This window comes from Lolium perenne, chromosome 3 (genome assembly GCF_019359855.2).
Source record: "Lolium perenne isolate Kyuss_39 chromosome 3, Kyuss_2.0, whole genome shotgun sequence".
In the NCBI taxonomy this organism is placed as follows: Eukaryota; Viridiplantae; Streptophyta; class Magnoliopsida; order Poales; family Poaceae; genus Lolium; species Lolium perenne.
In genome coordinates, this window is record NC_067246.2 from 268,457,205 (window position 1) to 268,484,972 (window position 27,768).

General features: G+C 46.8%; 2 protein-coding genes and 1 long non-coding RNA gene across 3 annotated transcripts; 1 reads left to right on the forward strand and 2 right to left on the reverse strand.

The window, feature by feature from the left end:
• Nucleotides 1–3,771: 3,771 nt before the first annotated feature.
• LOC127339935 (uncharacterized) lies at nucleotides 3,772–4,644 on the reverse strand. The gene is made up of 4 exons (XR_011754250.1): nucleotides 4,526–4,644; nucleotides 4,349–4,435; nucleotides 4,205–4,270; nucleotides 3,772–4,126 (listed from the first exon to the last, which is right to left on the reverse strand). It is a non-coding gene; the product is annotated as an uncharacterized lncRNA (long non-coding RNA).
• Nucleotides 4,645–10,663: 6,019 nt separating this feature from the next.
• Nucleotides 10,664–12,323, forward strand: LOC127344018 (FBD-associated F-box protein At5g56370-like). Its single transcript, XM_051370240.1, has 3 exons — nucleotides 10,664–11,569; nucleotides 11,664–11,813; nucleotides 11,982–12,323. Exons 1-3 carry the CDS (start codon nucleotides 10,664–10,666, stop codon nucleotides 12,321–12,323), a joined length of 1,398 nt encoding a protein of 465 aa, XP_051226200.1.
• A 3,353-nt stretch (nucleotides 12,324–15,676) lies between these two features.
• On the reverse strand, nucleotides 15,677–18,077 carry LOC127344017 (uncharacterized). Its single transcript, XM_051370239.2, has 2 exons — nucleotides 17,441–18,077; nucleotides 15,677–16,750 (listed from the first exon to the last, which is right to left on the reverse strand). Exons 1-2 carry the CDS (start codon nucleotides 17,977–17,979, stop codon nucleotides 16,030–16,032), a joined length of 1,260 nt encoding a protein of 419 aa, XP_051226199.1. The 5' UTR covers nucleotides 17,980–18,077; the 3' UTR covers nucleotides 15,677–16,029.
• Between the last annotated feature and the right edge of the window lie 9,691 nt (nucleotides 18,078–27,768).

Consider the following 27,768-nt stretch of genomic DNA (forward strand, 5'->3'; position numbering starts at 1 on the left):
TAGTGTGTTGTGCGGGAGCCGAAGATATTAAGCATGCTTGCCAAGTGGTGTTGGAGCATCTCTTATGTTTACCAAGAAGAAATTCACTAGTTCTAGACCAGAGAGGTCTGCAAGAAACAATAATTGTTGCGGCATGGTACATTTGGTGGGAACGGAGACAATGCGTCAATGGTGAATTTGTTCAATTAGCAGATCGCTCGGTGATGTCGATTAATGCGTTGGTCGTAAACATGGGGAAATCATACGAGAAGAACATGAAGATGAAAATGCAAACATGAGCCCGTCCTCCCTCTGAATTTGTAAAACTGAATGTTGATGCAGGGTTCGACCTGGACCAACTAACGGACACTACCTGAGCTGTTATCTGGGATTCACATGGAAATTTTGTGGCGGCATCAAACGATATTTTGGACTATGAACATGATGCACCAATGGCTGAAGCATATGCCCTCCGGAATGGCATTTATTTTGCGTTATCCCTGGGATGCAGCCGTGTGATCGTCAACTCGGACTGTATGGATGTCATTGAAACTATGTTGAATGGAGGACAGTCAGGGGGGTCTGCTGCATCCGTATTTGAAGAATGTAACAGATTATCTCAAGATTTTCAGAGGATCATTTTTGAGCATTGTTCACGTGAAGTGAATAGGGTGGCACATATGTTAGCTAGTTTTGCTAAGTAAGCACCAACTAGTGTGGCATGATGCACCTCCAGATTTCTTATCCCAAGCTTTCTTAGATGATGTAACGATACTTAGAGCATCTTTAGCAGAGCTAGTAAACTGGGTAAAACCGAAAAATAACCGCCAGATTACGGGTTTGCTTCGAAAATTTGCACAGATCATTTACTGTAAACGGGACGAAATTGAAAAAAAATTACAGGCTGAGCCCAAAAACCAAACTCCGACCCCTATTTGTAGGGGTTGGAAAGTCGAACTGAAGGCAAACCTGTATTCCTAGTGGCGTTTTGGCGGGCTGAAACTTCAGTTCTGAACACTGCAGTTCGCCGGAGGACTCCCGGAATACGACCACAATTCGGCACAATTCGGTCAAAGGACAACCAAATTTCAGCGGAGCCCTACGTTGCAAGCTCGGGGAAGGGAGAGTGGCAGCCGGCTGGCCACGAGTTCGTCGGGCGCGGGCGGGGCGGCCCTGGAGGTGTCCGTGATAGGGCGGGGCGGGGTCGAGCTCGCCGGGGCTGTGTTGGGCAGCGCAGGGCGAGCCCGGGCAGTGTTGGGCGGCGTGGGGTGAGCCGGAGCGGGGCCGGGGCGGCGCGGGCCCGGGGCGGGGCGATGCAAGGCCAGGGCGAAGCGGGGGGGTGGGTGGCGCGACGCAGGCCAGGGCGACGCAAGGACGGGGTGGAGCGGGCGGCGCAGGGCGTGGCGGGGCAGCGTGGGGCGGCTCGAGGCGGGCCAAGTCGGGCGGGACGGGGCCGGGCGGCGCCGGGCGGGACGGGGCCGAGGCCGGGGCGGTGCAGGGTGGGTGGCCGGAGCCGGGCAGGTGGCCTGAGCAAGGTTACAACACATAGGAAGAAGAAGGGGAAGGCAATGGGAAAAAAGTGGGTCAATGGCATATTTAGGAATATGCTCTTTTACAGTTTTATTTTAGGGGTTCTGATCTGCGCCGATATTTTTTAGACCTGTAAATACGAGTTTAGTGGCCTGAACTCGCTTTTTACAGTTCGCATGTTTACGGGCTCAGGTAGAGATGCTCTTACTAGCTGATATAGCTAATAAAATCTTCTTGATGTTCAAAAGAAAAAAAGAAAAACAGTCCGGCCGTGGCGGACAAGGATTTTTCAGGGTTCGCTAGCTGAATTGTAAATTCACGTCGCTCATCGCTCAGAGCATAAATCCTCATCGATCGATCGACGCTCAGAAATTAAATCACATCAATCGGCCTAATTCTCTCTTCTGTTCCGTACAACGGTGGCGACCATGCTGGATCATTGAGATCTCACCAAGGAAATTTTGTCAAAAAGGACCACCTGCCCGACTGAAATGTCAAAAAGGACCACCTGTGAACGGAAATGGCAAAACTGCCGTGGCGGCACGACGGCCAGCCGACGCGTGGCGCCTGCCGCCGTAGCCGGTGGCGGCAGGGCCTGCCGCCGTCAGCCGTGGCGGCATGTCCGGCACCGTCAGCTGCCGTGAACGGCCCGCAGCCTGCCGCCCTTGCCGGTGGCGGCACGCCGACGTGGCATGCCTGCCGCCGCCACCGGTGGAGGCAAGTGCTGCTGCCCCGACAGGCCTGCACAGCGCGCTGACGGCGCTGATTTCCATGTACTTTTTCGAATTATTGTACTGCTTTTTGGCTGATTGCACTGATTGAGGCATGTTCTGCTAAATTTTCCCGCCTAATTCTCTCGCTCAGTTCGCTATAAAAGCCAGCGTCGAGTGTGCCTAATTCTCTCGCTCAGTTCGCTGATATCATTTGGTACACAAGTGCTCATACCTTAGCCAGCATGAGTGTGCCTTGCTCAGACCAGGATTTTAGACCGATGAAGGGAAAGAATGCAACTTTGCCGCCGGGGGTTAGAGCAGAGAGGTGTTGGTGCGGCCGCCTTGCGAAGGTGAAGGAAGTGGTGGATTTTTCGGATAAGTTCGGCATGAAATATTTCATGTGCGCATACTACGATCATGATCCACCCGCACATACAAGTTCATCGTCCTCGAGACCTGCGGTATGTTGTAACAGCATGATTAAAAATCATATTTGTATGTCATTAATTTAAATTTATTTATCGTCTTGTTTTTTGTTGCAGTCTCCGCCGCCCCTTTGCAACTGGTTTCACTGGATAGACCAGGAGCAGCCGGATTGGGCTCGCCGTGAGGTGGAGGAAAAACAGAGGCGTGCGTGGGCAAGGTTCCATGAGGAGGAGCGTTTCGAAAAGGCTATTGCTAATGATAAAGCAGAAAGAGAGAGACAGATACAAAAATTAAGGGCAGAGCAAGCTCGAAATCGCGAGGTAAATCAGAAGCGGATGGATGATGAGGCTGCACGTAGGTATGCAGAGGAAGAGGTGCGCAGGGAGGCCCGTGAAGCGGAAAGAAAGAGATTAAGAGAAAGGGCTGCTGAGGCGCAGGCAGCAGAAGAACGCGGCGACAAGACTGGAAAATGGCCACGCTGGACGCAGGGCAAATAGAGTGATCTGTTGTAGTAACTGCGTATTTTAAATTCTGTTTACTTTCGCGTTGTATCTTAAATTCCGTTGTAGTGATTAGCCGTATTTTAATTTAAGTTATATTTCCAACTTTATTTCGGCAGATGTATTAATAATAAATGTTGGTTTCCCGGAAAAAGTTCGCGCGTAAATTTTCCCGCGTAAAGTTCCCGCCTTATTTTTTCCCGCCAAAATTTCTAAGGTATCCATATACATGGGCTTCCTCGACGGAGGATGACGAAGAAGTCTTCACGCCGAGGAGTCTGGCTAAGAGCAATGAATATTTGAAGGGAAAAAGCGCTGCATTCGCTTGCGTTGACTCGGACGATGATTTTATGCCACCGAGTAAGAAGGGAAAGGCTAGTTCATCATCGAAGAGCAAGAAGAAGGGAAAAAAGTGAAGCTTATAATGTTACTCGTAGCGTTTATTTTAAGTTGTGGTGTTGGCATTGCCGATGTATCTTCATTTTATGTTGTATTTTTGCATGTGCATGTATGTTATTTTGAAAAACTGGTTGAATAATTATTCGAAATTATAGAAATATGTCTCATACATAGGTCATACATAGATAGAAATAATAGTAATATGGCAGAGTCTTCAACATATCACCCTTATCGACGACGGCGTGGTGGTCTCTGCTTAGCACCAGAAGGCGACCAAGGATTTGGTATACGATGTTGGCGCAAACCTCGACCGTACTGTTCGTGCTCCTCATCTGTGTGGGCCTCATAGTTCTGTGGTGGAGTTTGTAATACATGTTGAGATTGTGTCGCCGGAGGAATTAAACTGCCTTGTGTGCTTATAATGTCAGCTCCAAAGAATTCATTAAATATCCCTTGATTCTCAGGTTGACTAGAAGTTCCGGGATAGTATTCTTCCTGCATATGCTCAGTACCCTGTGGCGGGGCCATATTGTGGCCGAAACCAGCTATCATGTTGGGCCAAGCAGGATCAAAAGATTGCTGCGTAAAAAAAATTAGTTGTAAGTAATAGACATGAATATTTTTATGGGAGAAATTATATATTAAAATTGAAGGAACCTGTGGAGGAGGCATATTGTAGCCGAGTCCAGCTTCCGTCTCTGACCAGTTAGGTTCAAAAGATTGCTGCGGATGGAAAATATTCGTAAATAATAGGCGTAATTTTATGTTGTATGAGTGATTATTTATAAAATATGAACATACGCGAGTGGTGTTGTCGACGTTTGAAGTCTCCCCTTGGGTGTATGAAAATCGTTCCCCGAACGGATTAGTAGAGAAAATATTCTCCTCCTATTTTTAATGCGCAGAAGATAATATTTATTGTAAAATCTTGTAGAAGAACGTACGCGCATTTATAATTTTAAATGTATCTGATAATACCTGTGTGGCGCCATGGGGCGGAGACATGCGAGCTGATTGTGAGCGGTCAAGTAGAGATGAGTCGACGCGTGCATATGATGGATTCCGCGTAGGAGGTTGGCTCGTACGCGCCATACTGCTCGTACGCGCCATACTGCTCGTACGTGCCATACTGCTCGTACGCGCCATACTGCTCCTACGCGCCATACTGGGTCTAGACGATGGTGCATCTGGCATGTCGTATTCTCGCGTAACAACATCGTCATCTCGAGCACAACCAAATCTTTTAAGCCCGTTCATGGCCGTATTAAAAATACGCCTAATCAGGGACTTTCCTTCAGGACTATTCACGTTTCGCAGCCGCAAAGCATCCGATGCAGACCGAGCGATCTCCCTATATTCTTGTATCTGAAAATAGAAAACTCAAAGTACGAGAAAATGTTGTGGATATTTATTTTAATTGCAATAAACTCATATTTATAAAGAAATGCAAGTACCGAGGTTTCGCGATGGTATGCTGCTGTTCGTTCAGTCCCTACAACCAGCTGATCGGCATGTGTGTAATCTGGTGGAGGACCGGTGAGCAAAATCCTTGTGCTACTGCGATACCAATGATTGTAGTGGTCGTATGTGCCATCACTATATGGTCTACCAATATAAGAAATAATTGTCGTTAGCACATGTATAAAAATAATCGAAATAATTTAATACAAAACGTACCTATGTTCTTGCACTACATCGGATGCCGCATTATTAATCCACAGCTCTATCCACTGTCTATTACGACTGCTCCAGTCGGCACAATTCAAACCTTTATTATCTTGCCTGAAATCAAATGATATATTTAATTAGGAATATGTAAGTCATAAATAAAATGATATACATTTTATATTGAAATGAGCGCACTTACGTGTGAACTAGATCGTCAAGTCGCCTCGGTAATGGTGGTGGAACAACCTGATAGAGCCCAAACTGCCGCATAACACGCTCTGGGTTATATGTCTCAACCATCCAAAGAAAGAGGAGGTGGCAGCGTGTTAACCACAAGTCGGAGGCTATATACATATCAGCTGTACATGGCTGAGCACCCCACACAGCGACATCATCCGTCCATGGGTTCCAGCTGATCATGTGATCCTCTAGCCCCTCAAACTCCTGGTGGTATTCGGGGTAACAACCGTGCACCACATTTGTTGACCAATTTTTTTTAGCATGTACCCAACGAGATCCAAATGTCAGAGGGCCATATCTAGCCTGGCCAAAATCATATGGGTGGATTATGTTGGATAGGTGGGGACGTCCAACAGGTAAGTACTCCCATGACCATAGCTGAAGAAACTCATAGCTGACGGCAAGTATGTGGCCTTTAGATTTTTTCTGGGTGGCATGACATAACCCCCTGTATGTATGAGCAAGCATGGCTGAACCAAAGCTGTATATGGGCCTGGGAGGTAAGGGGCCATCTACTATCTCTTCGGCAATTTTAATCAAACTGGGGAGAACAACGTCACCGTGTGACGAAGGGAACATTATACCTAAGAGATACAGCACATATGCAAATAGATGTCGTGCCAGCGTGACATTATCTGCATTGGCAGGTAAGTTAGCAAAATGTGTGACTATCCAGCTTAGAGGCACACCTCTAGGACGGTTCCCACTGCGGGTGTTAACAGGAAATGGAACACCAAGCCGTGCTTCAACCTGTAGCGGCCAATTACTAGAATATGCTTGGGGGACCACTGGATTACCAATGATAGGAAGAGCAGTAATCATGGACACATCTTATAGGGTCGGTGTCAACTCTCCACAACGTAAGTGAAAAGTGTGGGTCTCGGGTCTCCAACGATCAACAAGGGCTGACATAAGAGATGGGTCCAACAGAAACCTCTCCTTGCTTGATGTAAGCTTGGAATATGAAAGAAGTCCGTGAGCGCGCAAATGATCCATATAACGGTCGTGAACATGGAGCCTATTTTTGATGCCGCGTAGCCTGAAGGGCTGAGGGGGGTCGAAGTGGGCGTTCGGGTCCAACCATTGGTGACAACGGTGATCGGCATCAAACGACGCCTCTAAAAGGTCTGGTAAGTGCGTGGTCATCACCTGTACACATAATAATTATAAATATGTTAGAAATATGAATAGAAATTATTATAAATATATTACAACACATTATGAATAGAAATAATTATAAATTTATTACATCACACTATGAATAGAAATAATCATAATTTTATTACAGCAAATCATGCGCACAAATTATTATAAATATATTACATCACATTATGAATAGAAATAATCATAAATTTCTATGACGGCGAGATTGACGTCGACCCTTCGCGGTCCTCTTCAACGTCGGGTCCGGAACCCATATGGTGGATTTATCCGGCCATACATCCCTATAGTGCTGCCCAATGCCCCATGTCCAGAACTCACCATTCCATGTGTGCAGTAGGTTGTATGTGTTGAAGTACGGAGATATGTAGGACTGCACGCTGATGTTCTGTGCTGAAGCAGCCTTGAGGACATGACTACAAGGGTATCCCAAAAGTTTTGGCTTGTTACAACTGCACTCACACGAGCTAGTTCCGAGGGTGACAGCATGCTTTGTTGAGCCTCTGTGGTGGCCTCTCACAAACTTGGCGCGTACATGTATTTCCCACTTATTCCTAAGTGCGTCAATTTGACGGAAACCATGGCTTTGTGATTTTTTTGCTTTCTCGTCTAGATGTCGCTGCATCTTTTCAGACCATGGCTTGTTCAGTGCGTCCCGAGCGTTGGCAACCTGGACTCTGTCTGCAAAGTACGACAAAGTCCGGTTCCAAGTTTCAGTAATCAACGCCGTGATAGGGAGGGCGCGCACACCCTTCAGCACACCATTGTACACCTCTGACATGTTGGTGGTCATTATGCCGTACCGTGCCCCAGAGTCGTGAGAAAGCGCCCACTTGGTTAAATCGGGGCAACTCTCGGAAATCCACGTAGACAGATTAACTGTCCTGGTATTGCCCCTCCGATCTGTTCTCTGTGGCAACGCAGCTTTCTCAATTTCGGCATTGATTCCACTCCAAATTGCATTCATCTTCTCTTCTGTCTTCTGCATGCACATTCTCTTGAACAGCTTGAACCAATCCTTGTTCTTGAACTTTGAGTAAAAATTGGCTGCCAAATGCCGCATGCACCACCTTGTCTCTAGATCGGGCCACCCCCAATCTGGATCTTGTGCCACCTTCATAAACTCGAGCACACTCAATAGCCCCGTGTTGCGATCAGAGATGATGCAAACATTGGGGCGATTTCCGACAACTGAAATCTTCAAGCAGCATAAGAACCAGAACCAGCTATCTTTGTTCTCGCTCTCCACCAATGCATATGCAATAGGAAGGAGCTGATTGTTTGCATCTGCTGCGATCGCCAACAGGAGTGTGCCCTTGTACTTTCCAGTGAGGAAGGTACCATCTATTGACAACACTGGACGACAGTGTTGAAATGCCTGTATAGCTTGCGGGAATGCCTGAATAAACGGTCAAGTATTTCTTCATTTTGCTCCCTGGGGTGTGGACGATCTCTCCTGAATACATGAGTCCCCGGGTTACTTGATGATATCTGATGGAGCAGTCTGGGGGCTAGGTCATATGCTTGCTCATATGTGCCATATAGCCTCTGGAAAATGTCCTCCTTGTCACGCCTTGCCTTTCCCGAGCTGACAGAAAAGCCAATCTGATCTTCTGCAGTCTCTTGCAGCGTCTTCACACTAACATTGATGTCTTTTTCCACCGCCACTTGCAAGATATGTGACAAATATTTTGCGGTGACGTTGCGGTGCTTAGCCATAGCCCCCACCTGCTCGCAACTATGTGGTTCTATTTTTGAGATATGCCAGGGCTGACATACCCCAGAGCTCTTTCGAGCGACCACTCTCCCCATGCACCCCTCATTCAATTTGACACATATCACTTTTAGCTGACTTCGATCAGACTGCTTCACTCTGTGCTCCCGAGATATGCTCAATGCATACCTCTTTATTGCCTGGTCAGCGAAGTCCTTGTCAGGGAAACTTTGCCCAACTAGCAGACTATCCTCTCCTAGGCCTGGAACAGACCGAAATTCATTGCTTATGGTCATGGTCTGCAGGAAGTCAGCGTCCATTGGACCTGGGACCGCCCTCTGGGGAGGACCTACTCCTTCTTCATCCGACGAGGATTCGGACGAAGATGAACGAGCATCATCATCCAACGCCTCAGGCAATCCCTCCACATGTTCGCTGATGTCGACGACCGCGGACCAATATCCTGGGTCAACATTATGGTGGCTAGGCATCTGCTCCGATGGGTCGATGCTACGAGCAGCGGTCATGGCAAGCTGATCCGACAGGCCGGTGCTAGGACCTGCGGTGATGGACAGCTGCTCTTCTGCAGCGCTCCTACTGCTTCCAGCATCATCAGTAGCTGAAATAAACTTCACATACACCATCGGCCGTCCGTACATAGCAGCACCAGGTGTGCTTGCAAACCTCATGTACGTACGCCAATTTGTATCATTTTTTACCTCCCGCAAACCCCAACGGGGAGGTCCATTCCCTTCTACGACGATAAGAGCCTCAACCGTCATCCTCTGTCCACGCATCCCCTGACCAAATGGGGCTCGGATGATTTTTCTTACATCCGCAAATGCTCTATTGACCATATCTATCACTGCAACTTCCATCGAGTCGCAGTTCGAGAAATCCACCCCACCGAATTCGTCACGTACAACGTCCCCATAGTACACTACCAAATTTTCCATCGTACCTACCGCACAACCAGATTTAAAAAAATAATATTAGTAACATCCTACCTTAAATCATATTACTGTTTTAATAATTTCATTAATACACTTATTCTAACATGGCGGTAAGACTTTACGGAAATAATTAATCCTTCCTTTTCTAAATAATACGGCAAAAAAATACACAAGACAAAATATTAAAAGACATCATATATATACCTGAATTTGCAGATAGATATTCCTCCAAATAATAATTTACGCGCCACAATAATCCAAGTAATAACTGTGAGAGAGCATGTGCATACTTCAATCCACCTAAAATACACATTAAAATTTGCGAGTTAAAGCATGTTCCTAACATACGGTTATTAGTTCAACAAATTATCCATCTCTTTAATTTTCAGTCATACATGCAATAATAGTACGCTGCACTACGTGTTGTTCTATTTCAAATTAAATTACATCCTTCATAAAATCTCACTCTCTGTACATAATATGCTAATACAATGTTGCTTGCCTAATTAGTAGAGTAAAATATACTACACTACACCACAAATACCAACAGCTAACATATGCATGTACGAATAAAATTGGCGATCTACAAGAACTCACCTTAATTTTCTTCTTTCGCTGCTTCGTGCACCCAATTAGCGGCTCAATCAGTGACTCAATTAGCTAATCAATCACTAAAGAATAATGGCATGGGAGGGCTGCTTCGAGCTGTTCTTCTGTGAGCTCTCGTACGCGAAGAAAGATGAAAACGTATGAGACGAATAGCTGGCCAGCTGCTACTTATAAAGGACGTGAAACAACCACTTTCGGTGGTCACGGTCCTGTACCAGCGGCGGACGTCAACTCATGTCGGAGAATCATACAATCAATTTTCTGTACAACTACAGTCTCTAATATAGCTGAAAGTGCAAAAACTAGTGCCAAATAGATTCAAACCGGAGCAAACAGCCTCAGAATCAGAGACAGCCCGAATCTGACACAGTTTGCGTGGAAATCAGCGCCATCAGCGTGGGAATCAGCGCCGTTAGCGCGCTGTGGAGGGCTGTCGGGGCAGCAGGACGTGCCACCACCGGTGGTGGCGGCAGGCCTGCCAGCTCAGCGTGCCGCCACCGGCACGGGCGGCAGGGCGACGTCGACGAAGCTCCGTCGTCGGTCGGCTCACGGAGGCGGACGTGCCGCCAGGACTGACGGCGGCAGGCCCTGCCGCCACCGGCTCCGGCGGCAGGTGCCACGCGTCGCCTGGCCGTGCTGCCGCCACGGCAGTTTTGGCATTTTCGTTCACAGGTGGTCCTTTTTGACATTTCAGTCGGGCAGGTGGTCCTTTTTGACAAAATTTCCTCACCAAGAGCAGTCGATCGAACACACCCAATCGGGGTTACAGCCATGGAGTCACCGCCGCCGTTCAAACTCGGCCAAGGTCAAGATCGAATTAGCGCGCTCCCAGACGACCTCCTCCTCGGAATCCTCGAACGCCTCGACTTGCGCGAGGCGGTCCGTGCCGGGGCGGTCTCAACGCGGTGGTGGCACCTCCCCCACCAGCTCCCGCGCCTGCACCTCAATGTCGGGGACTTCCAGGGAGCCACGCTGCTCGAGATCTCGGACGCGTTCGTGGGTGCGACACGGAGGCTGCTCTCTGAGCGCAAGTGCGACTGCAAGACCAGGCGTGCCGTCAAGACCCTCGGCCTCACCTTCTACCTATCGAACTCTCACCTGAGCTCCATCGGCCACGCCGTCGAGGACACCGTGAGCCGCGGCCAGACCGAACGCTTCGAGTTCGAGTTAATCAGGCCTTCCCCTGACCTAATTCAGGCCGTCAGCCGCACCGAATCGGGGAAGCACTTCATGTCGTTCTCCCGCGACTGCCCCGTCGCCTTCCGGTGGCTCACTGGCCTGTCCCTAACTAGCCTCAAGTTCCGGGACTACGACTTTCCCAGCCTCATTGGCGCTTGCGACAAGCTCAAAAGCCTATCCCTGCGCTCCTGCGGGTTGGTTCCGCGCTCTGCCGCGCTCAAGATCGACGCGCCAAACTCCGCGATTACGGAGCTCGAGTTCATCCGCTGTAAGTTTAGCCAGATCGACCTCGTCTCCGTCCCAAAGCTCACGCAACTGAGGTGCCATCGGTGGCGCTCAAAGAATCCCCCGCTGCGTTTCGGCTACGTGCCCGAGCTTCAAAAGGTCCGCATTGCCTGTCGTGCCAGGACGTGGCAGCCGCCGTTCGCGCTCAGCGCGTGCTTCTCGATGAATACTAGGAACCTGTCGAAGCTGCACCTCAATTTCGGCTGCCAGATGGTAACTTACTTTCTGGGCCCTCATGCATATTCACGATCACATCTTAGTTTTCTCCGCCGATTTCTGTGTATTTGTGTTCTTCCTCTTGCTGCAGATTTGGATTCGGCCGGAGCAACATCCGAAGCAGCTCACTGCTATATTCAGCAACCTGACGGATATGACGTTCTGGAATATCTTTCCTGAATGTGATCTGAGCTGGACCTTGTTTATCCTTGAAGCTGCACCCGCCCTACAAAAGCTTATAGTAAGTCTGTTACTTTACCTTCTTCTATTTTAATCCACGCTCTCATCCTGGATACGGATCATTCTAATACTCCGTATGACATGTTAGAGTCCGTGAGAAACGTGTTTCCAATTTCATGGGGTATATATATGTTCCTATGTTTCTAATTTTCTGTGCCCATGCATGAAGTTAAATCGGACTCGACATTCCTGTGGTGGAACATCCAAGGATAGTGCTCAGAAGACCAACGTGGTGTGGGAACCATCCAAGGATCTGAAGCACCTCGAGTTGAAGTTGCTGGTGATGATAGGGTTCGAGGAGGAAGACAAGGTGACGAACTATATAAGGATTGTCATGGAACGAGCCGTAGGGTTGAAGAGAATCACTCTGGGTAGTCACACATGCAAGGAGTGCAATGCCATCAATCTCGAGTCCCCGACAACATCTCAGACGGATGATGCCTGCAAGCATCGGATTAAGGAGCAACTCACACGTGGATCCTCCTCAACGGTGGACATAATAATCTGTTGAAGGAGATGAACAAGGAATGACAATAGTCTCATAAATGAAGTGCTCTAAAGCCACACGTGCTGCTAAAGTCAGTCGTAATTTACCTCCTTTCGTTTTACGCATAGAGGTAGCCAGGAAATACTTGATTTGTGTGGACTGCAGTACGTGTACGTCTTCTCTTTAGGGTCATATATTAAATTTGGCAAAATGCAGCACGGCTGGCCTTGCCCAAGGATGGCATACACAGAAAATGCCTCTACTACAATCTGCATGCATACCTTCTTTCGATTTACTGAAAAAAATATGTTGATTTGTTCACCTGCTTGGGGGCATCATTCGGATTCCCCTTTCTCTTTTCAGAACGTGTCTTTGCAAACCTTGCCACGGCTCAGAATGTCTCAGCGCGAAACCTTGTGGTAATAGGCTTGTCTTCTAAATTTGGCTTGGCAGTACCGGCATCTGACTCAAGCAGCTTTGAAAGTGGGAGGGCGATGTCTTTAATGGAGACGGTGCCATGAAGCACCCGATTCATGGTCATTCTACGGTATAAGGAAAATATTTGTGCACCCTGCTTCCATCTATTGAGAAGTTTCGTATTGTGCGACGATCTATGCCTGGAGGGCATCAATCAAATAAATTTCAGAAGCTGACTGCCTTCGAATTTGTGTACTTATAATTCCAGCAACCAGTAACATCATGCACACTAACAGACTAACTTACTACCAAACTGATGAAGAAGCTTTCTAGCCTACCCCATTCCAATTCATTGTGGGAAAATGTGCACGCCCGGATGTTGGCCATTCGACACGTAAAGAACTAGAGTGAACACACAACGACCTTGGCAAAGGTCGGCTTTCCATGAGTGATACCGAAGGAGAAAAGAGGTGAAGGAAAAAAAACAGTACGACCTGTTTTTCGGCCGCATTTGGAGCGGCCCATTTGGTGACACAGCTCTTCCGCGCTTGACGCGTGGCAGCGCGTGCGGGTCAGTAAGGAGCGAGCCAGCCCAATCACATATGCGCGCAACACGAGCGTAAGTATGGTACAGCCGTGGGAACCAGCTCCGCCCAGCTTATGTATGATACAGCAGCGGAAACCAGCTTCCCAAGCATTGAGAGATCGCTCGCACAGCGACGCGAGTCGCGTTGCAGCTAGCTAGGTGCCACAGCTGCTGCATGCACGTACGTACTTCCTACCATGCACGATGCCTCACGTTGGAGCTAGCTACAGGCAACTACAAGTCTACATATAAATAGAGTCACGTATAACACACGAGTATAGTTGCGTACAATACATGAGTACAGTTGAACATACGGACGAATACAAGTACATTCACGCACACGAGCAAATCTGATACGCACACGAGCGAATACTGATCGTGAACACTAGCGATCTGATACACGCACAACACACGAGTCTGATTGAACACACAAAGCGAGTACAAGTACGATCACGCACACGAGCAGTACGATCGTGCACACGAGCAGTGTACGATCACGCACAACACACGAGTACGATTGAACACACGAGCGAGTACAAATACGATCACGCAGACGAGCAGTACAAACGCGCATACGACGAAGGTGTGATCGTGAACACGAGTAAGTACATGTCTGAAATACGATGGCGCACACGACGGTATAGTCGCGCGTAATACAGTCTGATCCACACGGGCGAGTACAGTTAGCGAGTAAAGGGAAAAATTGCACCAAATACACTAAAAACAGAAGTACTTATCAGTTGAAACACGAGTACAGTTAGGTACACACCACAGGTACAATCATAATATTATTGGAAGTACGAAAAAAAGTATCTTCAAACGTATCAACATGGGATCTAGTTTTGAAGATCTCGACGCGAAGATCTCAAAAGTGAAAACGGTTCGCAATTTGGACTTACGGTTCTTAAGATATTTCATTTTGAAAAAACGAATCTAGAACAAAAATGGAAAAACTGACACAACCCAGCCTTCTCTCTCCTCCCCCATCCCCACCTTGCTTCCCCTTGCGACACGTGGCGAACAGGGAGACCACTTCCCAGAGATTTTCTAGCACCAGAGCGCGCCACTTGTCGCGTGCGGAGCGAGTTGCCTTTCCTTCGCGAAGGTCGGCCTTTTTTTAACGATTTCGGTCCCGCAGTGTGCGGCAAATAGGAGCACTCTCTCACGGTAGGCATTCATGTCCCTTCCAGCCCAGTTGAAGACCCAAGAAGCAGCCCATGCAAACTGACAACAGAGTAAAACGATGGCTAATAAAAAAATTGGTACTGTAAAATTTTATTTGGAGATGGGAGGTATCGATCCCCGTGCCTCTTACGTGCATAATTAAGCGCTCTACCATTTGAGCTACATCCCCATTTACACGTGTAGCATTAATCGGGACAACTAATATTATTTAATCGTCATTAAGAATGCATGTTGTATATTCCTGAGCAGGGGCGAAGCTCCCAATAGGGCAAGGTAGGGCGGCCGCCCTACCTTAATTTTTGGTGAATACATTCAGATGCGCGTGTTTTTTCTGAAAATTTTGAGTGGTCATACGTCGAAAACAGCTCCGTATGAGAAAGTTATGCTTGTTTCAGTGAACACTGCGCAAAATCGACTGCAAATCAAAAACATAGACTATTATCTCCAAACATAGACTCATATTCTATGTTCAATATGAATAACATTGCTTGATAACATAGATTTATTATTGATTGGACCTTAGTATATACAAGATAAGTTTTAGTTATTCATTATTTATACTCGTGAAATTGGAGACTTTCGAGATTTCTAGATATTTAAAAGGCATGGCATATTTTCTTCGACCGCATTATCACTCCATTAAGATGACATGGTTTTACACATGGCGGCATTAACAATTGAAAGGAATTTTCCGCAACAAAGATAATCAAGACCAAGTTATGCATCAAATAAGAGATAATCAAACGTCTTAAGCGTTTGAATTACATTAGATTTTTTAAAAAGAGGTAAAGCTTAGCCATTGAGTAGGCATTATTGGTATGTTTTTTATTTTATTGATAATAAAATATGTTTTTATTTTTATTGTATTTAGTGATTGTGTTTGAACCATGCATCATTATTGTTTTAGGACTATATTTTGGCATTTGCATTCTTAAAAGTTTGCCCTACCTCAGAATTTTTTTGTCCTTCGCCACTGTTCCTGAGCCTGAGATTAGGGGTGGACTAACGAGCTGCAACAGCTTCAGCCCTTCCTCCTCTTCAGGCTGAGGTGATCTCATGTCCTCTCCCTGCTGCAGAAGGAAGAAAGGCTCCTCTTGGTACTCTCAGTAAATGGGGGAGTACCAGAGATCGCCCAAATCCTGTTTCTATTGCTACGGCCAGGATATGCCAATGTTAGCAATCTTCAAACTAATGCAACAAACTTGCATGTTATGGTATATGAAAAATCTTCAAAACAAGTTGATATAGTACAGTAAAGAAGATCCCTGATTTGGTGTTCATACAATACAGTACAGGTAATTCACTGATGTTTTAACTTCTAGGGAGAGTATTGGTGCTGATGCATCCAAAGCATTTTTTTCTCCTGAGACTTGTGTATGAACATCAAATACACAATCTGTAAGGTAATCACAATTGCATCTTTTTTACAAGGAAGAAACAAGAATTCATCTTGATGTCTGTGAAGCGATTTATTCAATCTGTAAGGTATATCAGTTTCATACCTTTCGTGCTAACCGTACGATGATATCATAACACAAGCAGCTACTTCACAAGCCCTAGGCTGATGATGCCGAAAGAGGTGTGAGGCCAGTCCTTCTCCTTGGACTTGGTCAGCATTGCTCTGCCCCATGACACCCACGCCTCCCATGGCATCCTCTTGTCCCAGCTGCTCCCCCACTCCAGCAACAGCTTCAGCCCTTCCTCTGCCTGCTCCTGCGCCTCCTCGTACATCTCCGCGTTGAGACACACCTGCGCAAGGACCAGCCGAGGCTCCCCCACAAACGGGTTCTTGTCGATGCTCTGCCGGAGGAGCTCCTCAACTTTACACCGTTCCATCCCGTCTTCGTCGCTGCACACTGCCTCCCAGTAGAGGTCACGCGCTGCCTTCTGGTCATCGGCGTTGAGCACCTTTGTGCAGCAATCGAATACCGGAGGGATCACTAGGGCGATGTCCTCATCACGGGCAGCTGAGTCATCGATTTCTTGGCCAGCAGCATGTGCACGGTGAGCTATGTATATCTCCTCTTCGCGAACAATGAGGTTGTAGAGCGCCCCCATGCGGGAGATGGACATGGTCCAGAGGCCAGGCTTGCCAGTGCCAGGCCACAGCGACGTCCAGGTGTTCCCTCGAAACTCAAGGCGGCCATTGGTGTTGTCGAAGAGGCGGTCCTGCCAGTCGAAGAGCTGGTCACTGAAGTCTGCCATTGTCATCATAAGGAATGTCGCGGCTACCCGCCTAGAGAGAGCCACATCCTCACCGGTCCTGCAGGGTAATAATTCACATCAGGTGCACGGTGGATGCAGAACCACGTTTTATGAAATAACAAATAATACTAGTAGGGAGTAATTTGCTTAGCACACTTGACTGCGTTGTCTCAAGTTTGCATAAGGTTCATAACAGGTAGTATATTTACTGTAAATTGTGGTGACTAGTAGTTAATGATGAAATATTGTAAGTGTTTTGACAACATCGGTTGCAGCAGAAATAAAAACACTAGACAGAAATCTTCCAGGCTTCCAAGTTAACATGTAAAAAAATCTTCTTGGCAAGACTGTAAATCTGCTCTAACTTCTTCTGTGACAGGGAAATGATATTATTAACTGTATCAAAAAGTGCCTGAAACAAAGTTGCATGACAGCGCAATTTGCGTATCATTTTTGAAAGGTGAGGACCCTTGGTAGGGTATAAGACAGGTCCTAAATTCTTGATAAATACTGTATGAGTGCCTACTCGGCTAATCCTGAGCATTGTTAGTTGTAATGGTCAACTAGATAAGAGTACATGATCCTCAATTCTTAAGCTATTATCTTTTTTTCCCTCAATGAACTCTATATATCTGTCAGTATTTCCGAACACTGCACAACCATGCTCAGTTCAGTATTCGTGAACAGTGAATACCCTGTACATGAGTTCACTGAAGCAAGCAGCAACTCAAATGCAGAAGAAACACACCTGATGTGCTTGACAGTGATGCCAGCGGCCGGGAGGAGCCGCTGGATCTTGCAGCGCCAGGGCTCGTCCTCCTGGAACACCCCTTGGCGCGCGTCCCGGAGGGAGTCCTCGGAGCGGGCCAGGTCGGCCACGAGGTCGTCGTCGGCGTAGTGGAAGAGCAGGTCGTCGTGCACGATCTGCTGGCGCGGGACGACGCAGAAGAGGTGGACGAGCCGCTCGGCCTCGTCGCCCACGACGGCGGCGACGCGGGCGCGGCCGACGTCGGGCTCGAAGATGGCGAGGTTGACGTAGGAGTTGGAGTAGGCGGAGTGGTAGAGGCCGCAGCGGCACACGGCGTCGGGGGTCGCCCAGAGGCGGAGGATCCGGTAGACCTCGAGGAGGTGGGCGAGGAAAGTGCCGTGCTTGTGCCAGCACTCGCCCGCGCCGGCGGCGCGCAGCACGGCCGTGAGGGCGGGGAGGGATGGGTCGCAGTCGGAGTCCTCGCCGCGGAGGAACGGGCGCGCCGCGGCCAGCGCGTCGTCGAAGGAGCCGTGCAGCATCTCGTTGGAGGGGGAGACCGGGAGAGGTGGAGGTCGCCGAGTTGTTGTGTTCCTGGGCCACTGGCCAGCGGTTGCCGCTCCACTCTCCAGTGGATAGAGCCGAATGAGTTGCATTTTCTTATTCTGTTGATCAAATTAAGGGTGAAAGTTTTGTCTAATGTGTGTAACCTCAATAGATTCCCTCCGTCTACAAATAAGTAGATATCTAGCTCTAAATTTTGTTCATAAAAGAGTGTACTTTATCTTCCTAATGCATTTTATTTGTTTCTCTCTTATCGCACGAAAATCAAACCTAACAATATTGAGCAATGTTCTCCTTATTTTCTACAAGCACTTAGCTCATTGGAAGTGAAATAATTAAAGAGGGAGAGCATCTTCCCAATGCATTTTTTACTCCACTTCATAATTATCTTGAAGACTCCACATGTACACTTATTTGTGGACAAAGAGAGTACATAGGAAGTACTTGTCATAAATTTTTATAAAATGATGTGCAAAATCTATCTAGATAATTAAATCTATGACCAACAATTAAGATCGAAGGAAGTAACAAATAATATTTCTGTTTTTCGGTTCTTGGAACCGGAGCATCCAATTCCTTTCTCAATTTACTTTCTCAATGCTAATCAGTAATTTAGATTGTATTTATCCAAAATGAAGTAATTCTGATTATTCTCTGCATGCCTTATATCTTGTTGATCCTCGAAATAGGTTTTCGCCCCATTATATTAATATAGCAACCAATCGATACAAGATTGAGACCAACATGGGGGCAAGCAGCGCACCAAAGCCCAAGAGAATAAAAGAAGAATAAAAAAGAAATCAATGTCGACCAAGTCGGATTGACGAAAATGCTAATGATCCGCCACCGTGCGCCCTCCGGAAAATTCCCACCACGATCTTAGCCCTCCGAAGCGCCGCATACCTAAGCACACCTTCAGGAAGAGATGTGACGATGACGACGCTGCTGCCCGGACAAATCCTAGGGTTCCCCCGGTATGCGGGAGGGATGTGGGGAGGGGGAACCCGACGCCCTTCAAGAAGGAATGGCGGCACCCGCAAGTGTCACCGTGTCGGTGTCGGACATCCGACAAGGATTTCTCCCAACCCCCAAAAGAACAACGACCCCGGACGCTCCATCGCGCTCCGCCAGCCTCACCACTGATACGTCTCCAACGTATCTATAATTTCTTATGTTCCATGCTAGTTTTATGACATTACCTACATGTTTTGTTCACACTTTATATCGTTTTGATGCATTTTCCGGAACTAACCTATTAACGAGATGTCGAAGTGCCAGTTCCTGTTTTCTGCTGTTTTTGGTTTCAGAAATCCTAGTAAGGAAATATTCTCGGAATTGGACGAAATCAACGCCCAATATCTTATTTTTCCACGAAGCTTCCAGAACACCGGAAAGCGACCAGAGGGGAGCCAGGGGGCCCCACACGCCAGGGCGGCGCGGCCAAAGGGTTGGGCGCCCCCCCTATTGTGTGGCCCCACCAGGGCCCCTCCGAGGCTGCCCTTCCGCCTACTTAAGGACTCCGCCGCGAAAACTCTAAAGGAATAAGCCACGATACGGGAAAAGTTCCAGAGCCGCCGCCATCGCGAAGCCAAGATTCGGGGGACAGAAGTCTCTGTTCCGGCACGCCGCCGGGACGGAGAAGTGCCCTCGGAAGGCATCTCCACCGCCATCTTCACCGCCATCGCTGTCTCCATGATGAGGAGGGAGTAGTTCTCCCCCGGGGCTGAGGGCTCTACTGGTAGCTATGTGGTTAATCTCTCTCTCATGTACCCCAATACAATGATCTCATGAATTGCCTTGCATAATTGAGATCCATATGATGAGCTTTGTATCACTATTAATCTATGTGCTACTCTAGTGATGTTATTAAAGTAGTCTATTCCTCCTTCATGATGTAATGTGGACAGTGTGTGCATCATGTAGTACTTGGCGTAGGTTATGATTGTGATCTCTTGTAGATTATGAAGTTAACTATTACTATGATAGTATTGATGTGATCTATTCCCCCTTTCATAGCTGATGTTGACAGGTGCATGCTATGTTAGTACTCGGTATAATTGCGTTGGTCTATCATGCACTCTAAGGTTATTTAAATATGAACATCGAATGTTGTGGAGCTTGTTAACTCCGGCATTGAGGTGCTCTTGTAGCCCTACACAATGAATGGTGTTTGTCATCCAACAAGAGAGTGTAGAGAAAGTAGTATTTGTTTATTCAGTTATGTGATCAATGTTGAGAGTGTCCACTAGTGAAAGTATGATCCCTAGGCCTTGTTTCCAAGCACTGAAACTCCGTTTATTTACTGTTCTGTTGCATGTTTACTCGCTGCCATCTTTATTTCAGGTTGCTATTACCACTCATATTCATCCATATTACTTGTATTTAACTATCTCTTTGCCGGACTAGTGCACCTATACATCTGACAAGTGTATTAGGTGTGTTGGGGACACAAGAGACTTCTTGTATCGTGATTGCAGGGTTGCTTGAGAGGGATATCTTTGACCTCTTCCTCCCTGAGTTCGATAAACCTTGGGTGATTCACTTAAGGGAAACTTGCTGCTGTTCTACAAACCTTTGCTCTTGGAGGCCCAACACTGTCTACATGAATAGAAGCGTGCGTAGACATCAAGCTATTTTCTGGCGCCGTTTCCGGGGAGGTAAGGTAAAAGGTATTCACACCCTCCGACTACTAAGCTATCTCCTAGCACTGTTGCCGGTGTGTGAGTGCTCAAAGATATTTCCTTTAGATCCTGCAATTATATCTTTTTGTTTCTTGTTTACACTAGTTAGGCATAATGGAAAACAACAGTGAGCTTTTTAATCTATTTTCTGAGTTAAGACATGGATGGTTTGATGCGAAAATTAAAAAACCTATGGAACCTTATTTGCATGCTAGTAGCAATGATATTAGTATGAACGCTTCGAACACCATTGTTGCTAATGCTATGGAAAATTCTAAGCTTGGGGAAGTTGGTTTTGATGAGCTTGATATCTTTAGTCCCCCAAGCATGGAGGAGAAAATTTACTTTGATGATACTTTACCTCCTAAATATGATGATTACAATGATGACTATGATATTTTCAGTCCACCTACTACTGAGGAGAAAATTAATTATGATTACAATATGCCTCCTATATATGATGATTATGGTAATGAGAATAATAATGATAGTTACTTTGTTGAATTTGCTCCCACTACAATTAATAAGAATGACTATGCTTATGTGGAGAGTAATAATTTTATGCATGTAGCTCATGATAAGAATGTTTCATGTGATAGTTATATTGTTGAGTTTGTTCATGATGCTACTGAAAATCTTTATGAGAGAGGAAAATATGGTTGTAGAAATTTTTGTGTTACTAAAACACCTCTCTTTTTGCTGAAAATCTTGAAGTTACACTTGTTTTATCTTTCTATGCTTGTTGCATTATGCTTCATGAATTTGTTTATTTACAAGATTCCTTTTCATAGGAAGTGGGTTAGACTTAAATGTGTTTTGAATTTGCTTTTTGATGCTCTCTTTTGCTTCAACTCTTATTTCTTGGGAGTGCATCATTAAAATTGCTGAGCCCATCTTAATGGCTATAAAGAAAGTACTTCTTGGGAGATAACCCATGTTTTATTTTGCTACTGTTTTGTTGTGTCTTGGAAGTTGTTACTACTGTAGAAACCTCTCCTTATCTTTATTTTATTGCAATGTTGTGCCAAGTGAAATCTCTAATAGAAGGTTGATACTAGATTTGGATTTCTGCGCAGAAACAGATTTCTATCTGTCACGAATTTGGGCAGGGCTCTCTGTAGGTAACTCAGAAAAATCTGCCAATTTACGTGCGTGTTCCTCAGATATGTACGCAACTTTCATTAGTTTTGAGCTTTTTCATCTGAGCAATTTAAGTGCCCCAGAAAAATTCGTCTTTACGGACTGTTCTGTTTTGGCAGATTCTGCCTTTTATTTCCCATTGCCTCTTTTGCTATGTTGAATGGATTTCTTTGTTCCATTAACTTCCAGTAGCTTTGGGCAATGTCCAGAAGTGTTAAGAATGATTGTGTCACCTCCGAACATGTGAATTTTTGATTATGCACTAACCCTCTAATGAGTTTGTTTCGAGTTTGGTGTGGAGGAAGTTTTCAAGGGTCAAGAGAGGAGGATGATATACTATGATCAAGAAGAGTGAAAAGTCTAAGCTTAGGGATGCCCCCGTGGTTCATCCCTGCATATTTCAAGAAGACTCAAGCGTCTAAGCTTGGGGATGCCCAAGGCATCCCCTTCTTCATCGATAACTTATCAGGTCACCTCTAGTGAAACTATATTTTTATTCAGTCACATCTTATGTACTTTACTTGGAGCGTCTGTGTGATTTTATTTTTGTTTTGTTATTTTCATTCTCTGAATAAATTCATGCTTGTGTGGGAGAGAGACACGCTCCGCTTTTGCATATGAACACATGTGTTCTTATTGTTACTTTTAATGTTCATGGCGAAGGTTGAAACTGCTTCGTTCATTGTTATATGGTTGGAAACAGGAAATGCTTCATGTGGTAATTGGTACATGGTCTTGAATAATTTGATACTTGGCAATTGTTGTGCTCAAATAGATCATGTTTAAACTCTTGCATCATGTACTTTGCACCTATTAGTGGAGAACTACATAGAGCTTGTTAAAATTTGGTTTGCATGATTGGTCTCTCTGAGTCTAGATATTTTCTGGTTAAGGTGTTTGAACAACAAGGAGACGATGTAAAGTCTTATAATGCTTACAATATGTTCATATGTGAGTCTTGCTGCAGCGTTTTATACTTGAGTTTGTTTCAAACAACCTTGCTAGCCTAGCCTTGTATTGAGAGGGAACTCTTCTCGTGCATCCAAATCCTTGAGCCAAAAACTATGCCATTTGTGTCCACCATACCTACCTACTACATGGTATTTCTCTATCATTCCAAAGTAAATTACTTGAGTGCTACCTTTAAAATTCTATTCTTTGTCTCCGCAATATATAGCTCATGGGAAAATAGCCTTAAAAACTATTGTGGTATTGAATATGTACTTATGTATCTTATTTCTTAATAAGTTGCTTGTTGAGCGGTAACCATGTTTCTGGGGACGCCATCAACTATTACCTTTGTTGAATATCATGTGAGTTGCTATGCATGTTCGTCTTGTCTGAAGTAAGGGCGATTTTCATGATCAAATGGTTTGAGTATGCATATTGTTAGAGAAGAACATTGGGCCGCTAACTAAAGCCATGATCCATGGTGGAAGTTTCAGTTTAGACAATCAATCCTCAATCTCTTATGAGAATTTTATCTGTTGTTGAATGCTTATGCATTAAAGAGGAGTCCATTATCTGTTGTCTATGTTGTCCCGGTATGGATGTCTAAGTTGAGAATAATCAAAAGCGAGAAATCCAATGCGAACTTTCTCCTTAGACCTTTGTACAGGCGGCATAGAGGTACCCCTTTGTGACACTTGGTTGAAACATATGTTATGCAATGATAATCCGTGTTAATCCAAGCTAATTAGGACAAGGTGCGAGCACTATTGGTATTCTATGCATGAGGCTTGCAACTTATAGGATGTCTTATACATAACACATATGAATTATTACTAGCGTTGACAAAATTGTTTCTATGTTTTCAAAATGAAAAGCTCTAGCACAAAAATAGTAATCCATGCTTCCCTCTGCGAAGGGCCATTCTTTTACTTTATGTTGAGTCAGTTTACCTACTTCTTTCTATCTTAGAAGCAAAAAACTTGTGTCAACTGTGTGCATTGATTCTTACATGTTTACTTATTGCACTTGTTATATTACTTTATGTTGACAATTATCCATGAGATATACATGTTACAAGTTGAAAGCAATTGCTGAAACTTAATCATCCTTTGTGTTGCTTCGAAACCTTCTACTTTGAATCTATTGCTTTATGGGTTAACTCTTATGCAAGACTTATTGATGCTTGTCTTGAAAGTACTATTCATGAAAAGTCTTTGCTATATGATTCAGTTGTTTAGTCATTATCTTTACCATTGCTTTGAATCACTTCATTCATCTCATATGCTTTACAATAGTATTGATCAAGATCATGTTGGTAGCATGTCACTTAAGAAATTATCCTTGTTATCGTTTACCTACTCAAGGGCGAGTAGGAACTAAGCTTGGGGATGCTTGATACGTCTCCAACGTATCTATAATTTCTTATGTTCCATGCTAGTTTTATGACATTACCTACATGTTTTGTTCACACTTTATATCGTTTTGATGCATTTTCCGGAACTAACCTATTAACGAGATGCCGAAGTGCTAGTTCCAGTTTTCTGCTGTTTTTGGTTTCAGAAATCCTAGTAAGGAAATATTCTCGGAATTGGACGAAATCAACGCCTAGTATCTTATTTTTCCACGAAGCTTCCAGAACACCGGAGAGAGACCAGGGGGGAGCCAGGGGGCCCCACACGCCAGGGCGGCGCGGCCAAGGGGTGGGGCGCGCCCCCCTATTGTGTGGCCCCACCAGGGCCCCTCCGAGGCTGCCCTTCCGCCTAGTTAAGGACTCCGTCGCAAAAACCCTAAAGGAATAAGCCACGATACGGGAAAAGTTCCAGAGCCGCCGCCATCGCGAAGCCAAGATTCGGGGGACAGAAGTATCTGTTCCGGCACGCCGCCTGGACGGTGAAGTGCCCTCGGAAGGCATCTCCACCGCCATCTTCACCGCCATCGCTGTCTCCATGATGAGGAGGGAGTAGTTCTCTCTCGTGGCTGAGGGCTCTACCGGTAGCTATGTGGTTAATCTCTCTCTCATGTACCCTAATACAATGATCTCATGAATTGCCTTGCATAATTGAGATCCATATGATGAGCTTTGTATCACTATTAATCTATGTGCTACTCTAGTGATGTTATTAAAGTAGTCTATTCCTCCTTCATGATGTAATGTGGACAGTGTGTGCATCATGTAGTACTTGGCGTAGGTTATGATTATGATCTCTTGTAGATTATGAAGTTAACTATTACTATGATAGTATTGATGTGATCTATTCCCCCTTTCATAGCTGATGTTGACAGGTGCATGCTATGTTAGTACTCGGTATAATTGCGTTGGTCTATCATGCACTCTAAGGTTATTTAAATATGAACATCGAATGTTGTGGAGCTTGTTAACTCCGGCATTGTGGTGCTCTTGTAGCCCTACACAATGAATGGTGTTTGTCATCCAACAAGAGAGTGTAGAGAAAGTAGTATTTGTTTATTCAGTTATGTGATCAATGTTGAGAGTGTCCACTAGTGAAAGTATGATCCCTAGGCCTTGTTTCCAAGCACTGAAACTCCGTTTATTTACTGTTCTGTTGCATGTTTACTCGTTGCCATCTTTATTTCAGATTGCTATTACCACTCATATTCATCCATATTACTTGTATTTCACTATCTCTTCGCCGAACTAGTGCACCTATACATCTGACAAGTGTATTAGGTGTGTTGGGGACACAAGAGACTTCTTGTATCGTGATTGCAGGGTTGCTTGAGAGGGATATCTTTGACCTCTTCCTCCCTGAGTTCGATAAACCTTGGGTGATTCACTTAAGGGAAACTTGCTGCTGTTCTACAAACCTCTTCTCTTGGAGGCCCAACATTGTCTACAGGAATAGAAGCGTGCGTAGACATCAACCACCCACCAGCTCTTGCCACCACGGACTTGGAGTCACTACCGCCGTCTCACCGTGGACAAGCAACGACGACCGACAGAAACGAGATGAGACAACCAGGGCCAAGAGGCGGCTGAACCAGCGGCCACGCGGGAGGGCACAACCTCCACCACCACCTGCGGTAACCAACCGGACGCAGCTACAGGAGCAAACCAGGTCCCTACTGGCCCGGCCAAGCCCGGCGGGCTCGTGAAGCACCCATGGCCACGCTGTAGTCAGCGCGCCGCCGTCTAGAGCCCCCCGCAGCACTAGCTGCTCCATCGTCCGCCGGAGACATCACAGGGAAGCCCGTACCTAGCCCGCCTAGGCCCAGATGGGGCCCAAAGGGCCCAGATCCAAGCCGGGAGAGCGCCGCCGCAAGCTTACATGTCGTCGCGCCGTCGCCACCAAGCCACCCAACACCGCGTAGCGCCGTAGCCCCAGGAGTCGCGTCGCCGCCGTAACGCACTCGACCTAGGAGCACCGCTGCCTGCCCGCCTGGAGAGGGAACGCACCAGGTAGAGAAGAAGCCGTTGTCCCCGGCACCGCCCCGGCTTTGCTCGACGGCTCCTGCCGGCGGCAGCAACGGGGGAAGAGTGGAGGAGGAGGGTGGACAGGGGCTAGGGTTGGGGCGCCCTGGAGTCGCCCGCGAGGGAGCGACCCGAGGACCTGGTGGTTCCTCGTCCGAATCCCATATCTTGTTGAGCCTCAAAGCAAAGAAAAAGGGTCGTGTTGAGCGGCCTTCGAAAAATCAAAACAATGGTCCTCCACCTAGCGTGCGGCGACGGCGAGACCTTGCAGCACCGGCAACCGCTCTTTGTAGCTCTTTGAAGCAACAATAACATGTACTTGAGATGTTCACATCACCAACAACAACACGGGAAATTGCAGCCAGTGGCAGCGCTATAGGTTGACCATCATGGGCCGTGGATCACCCCTTCTCTTTGGTTTACACCTAGTTATCTGGTATCATTTCAGCCCCACTTAAAGAAAATAGTGCACTACTTGTGATGATTTGGCCTAGCCCAGCTGAACCGGTCCATGCTTAATGTTCTTGCACGCTCCGCCATTGCTTGCAGCACTAACGACCGGGCAGAAGGGCCTCCAAAGAATAGCCCCTCCCACATCGTCTACACCCAGGGAGCACCAAGGAGGTGCTCCTCTCATCTGGCACCCATTGGCGCCGAGGAGCTACTCCCTCATATAGAAGCCATCATCGAGTGAATTTTTGATTTGCAGCCACACCTCTGTGGTTTTATGGTCACAACGGAAAGAAAGAGATGTGTAGAAGGGGGTGGGCGCGAGGCTAGTGGCAGTAGAAAGAGGGGGGGTTGAGGATGGCGATGCTAGGCGGCATGGCGTTGCAAGGGTCGGGGAACTCAAAGAGGCGTAGGGGCAACACTGCACGAAGACAACCTATGCAAGAGGATAGAGATGAGGGAGAAAGTGATAGCTCCCGTGGAAGACGCGTGGTTCGCGTGGAAGGTGAAGGATGCAAATTTTCTTATTAGTTGTTGTTGATTTAATACGGAGACAATTAAAATGTAACAGATGAAGTAGGACATATGAGCAGGAATGAAAGATCGATGCGCAAATGAAAACATCCAATATCATCCACGAAGGAAGAATGCTGGCGGGCGACGGGCGGGCGAATCCCAAACCCTAGCCCCAGCCCCCTCCTCCCCTCTCCCCCGCTGCCGCCGGGCAAAGCCCGGGCGGTGCCGGCGGCGGCGGGCCCCTGGATCTTGCTCGTGTGGAGGTGGCGCGGGGCCTCTCCCTCGAGCAGCGGAGATCCACTGCGAGGAATCGACGGCTCCTCGCGCGGTGGGCTGGTGCGCCCCGGCGAGGCGGTTCCTCGAGGTCAAGGCGGCAGAGCTTGGCGGCGTGGTCGCATTCTCGCGGGCGACGGGTGCGACGATGCAGCTTCTACGGGACGCTGAGGCGGCGGCCTCAGGGTGAGGCACCACTGGTTTGGCGGCGAGCAGTGCGCGTGGATGCGGTCCAGCACCCTCTGCCGTGCGGACGGCGAGGTGCTGTCGGGCGCTGGTCGTGGCGTGGCGGCGTTTTCGCGAACGCCGACGCCAGATCTGAAGGC

What these genes read in the sequence shown, in the direction of transcription:
- LOC127344018 (XM_051370240.1), top strand. Translation starts at nt 10,664, where the DNA reads ATGGAGTCACCGCCGCCGTTCAAACTCGGCCAAGGTCAAGATCGAATT. An exon ending in TCAATTTCGGCTGCCAGATG is followed by an intron (nt 11,570 to 11,663) that starts GTAACTTACTTT and finishes CTCTTGCTGCAG; the next exon opens with ATTTGGATTCGGCCGGAGCA. An exon ending in CCGCCCTACAAAAGCTTATA is followed by an intron (nt 11,814 to 11,981) that starts GTAAGTCTGTTA and finishes CCATGCATGAAG; the next exon opens with TTAAATCGGACTCGACATTC.
- LOC127344017 (XM_051370239.2), bottom strand. Translation starts at nt 17,979, where the DNA reads ATGCTGCACGGCTCCTTCGACGACGCGCTGGCCGCGGCGCGCCCGTTC. An exon ending in ATCACTGTCAAGCACATCAG is followed by an intron (nt 16,751 to 17,440) that starts GTGTGTTTCTTC and finishes ATTACCCTGCAG; the next exon opens with GACCGGTGAGGATGTGGCTC.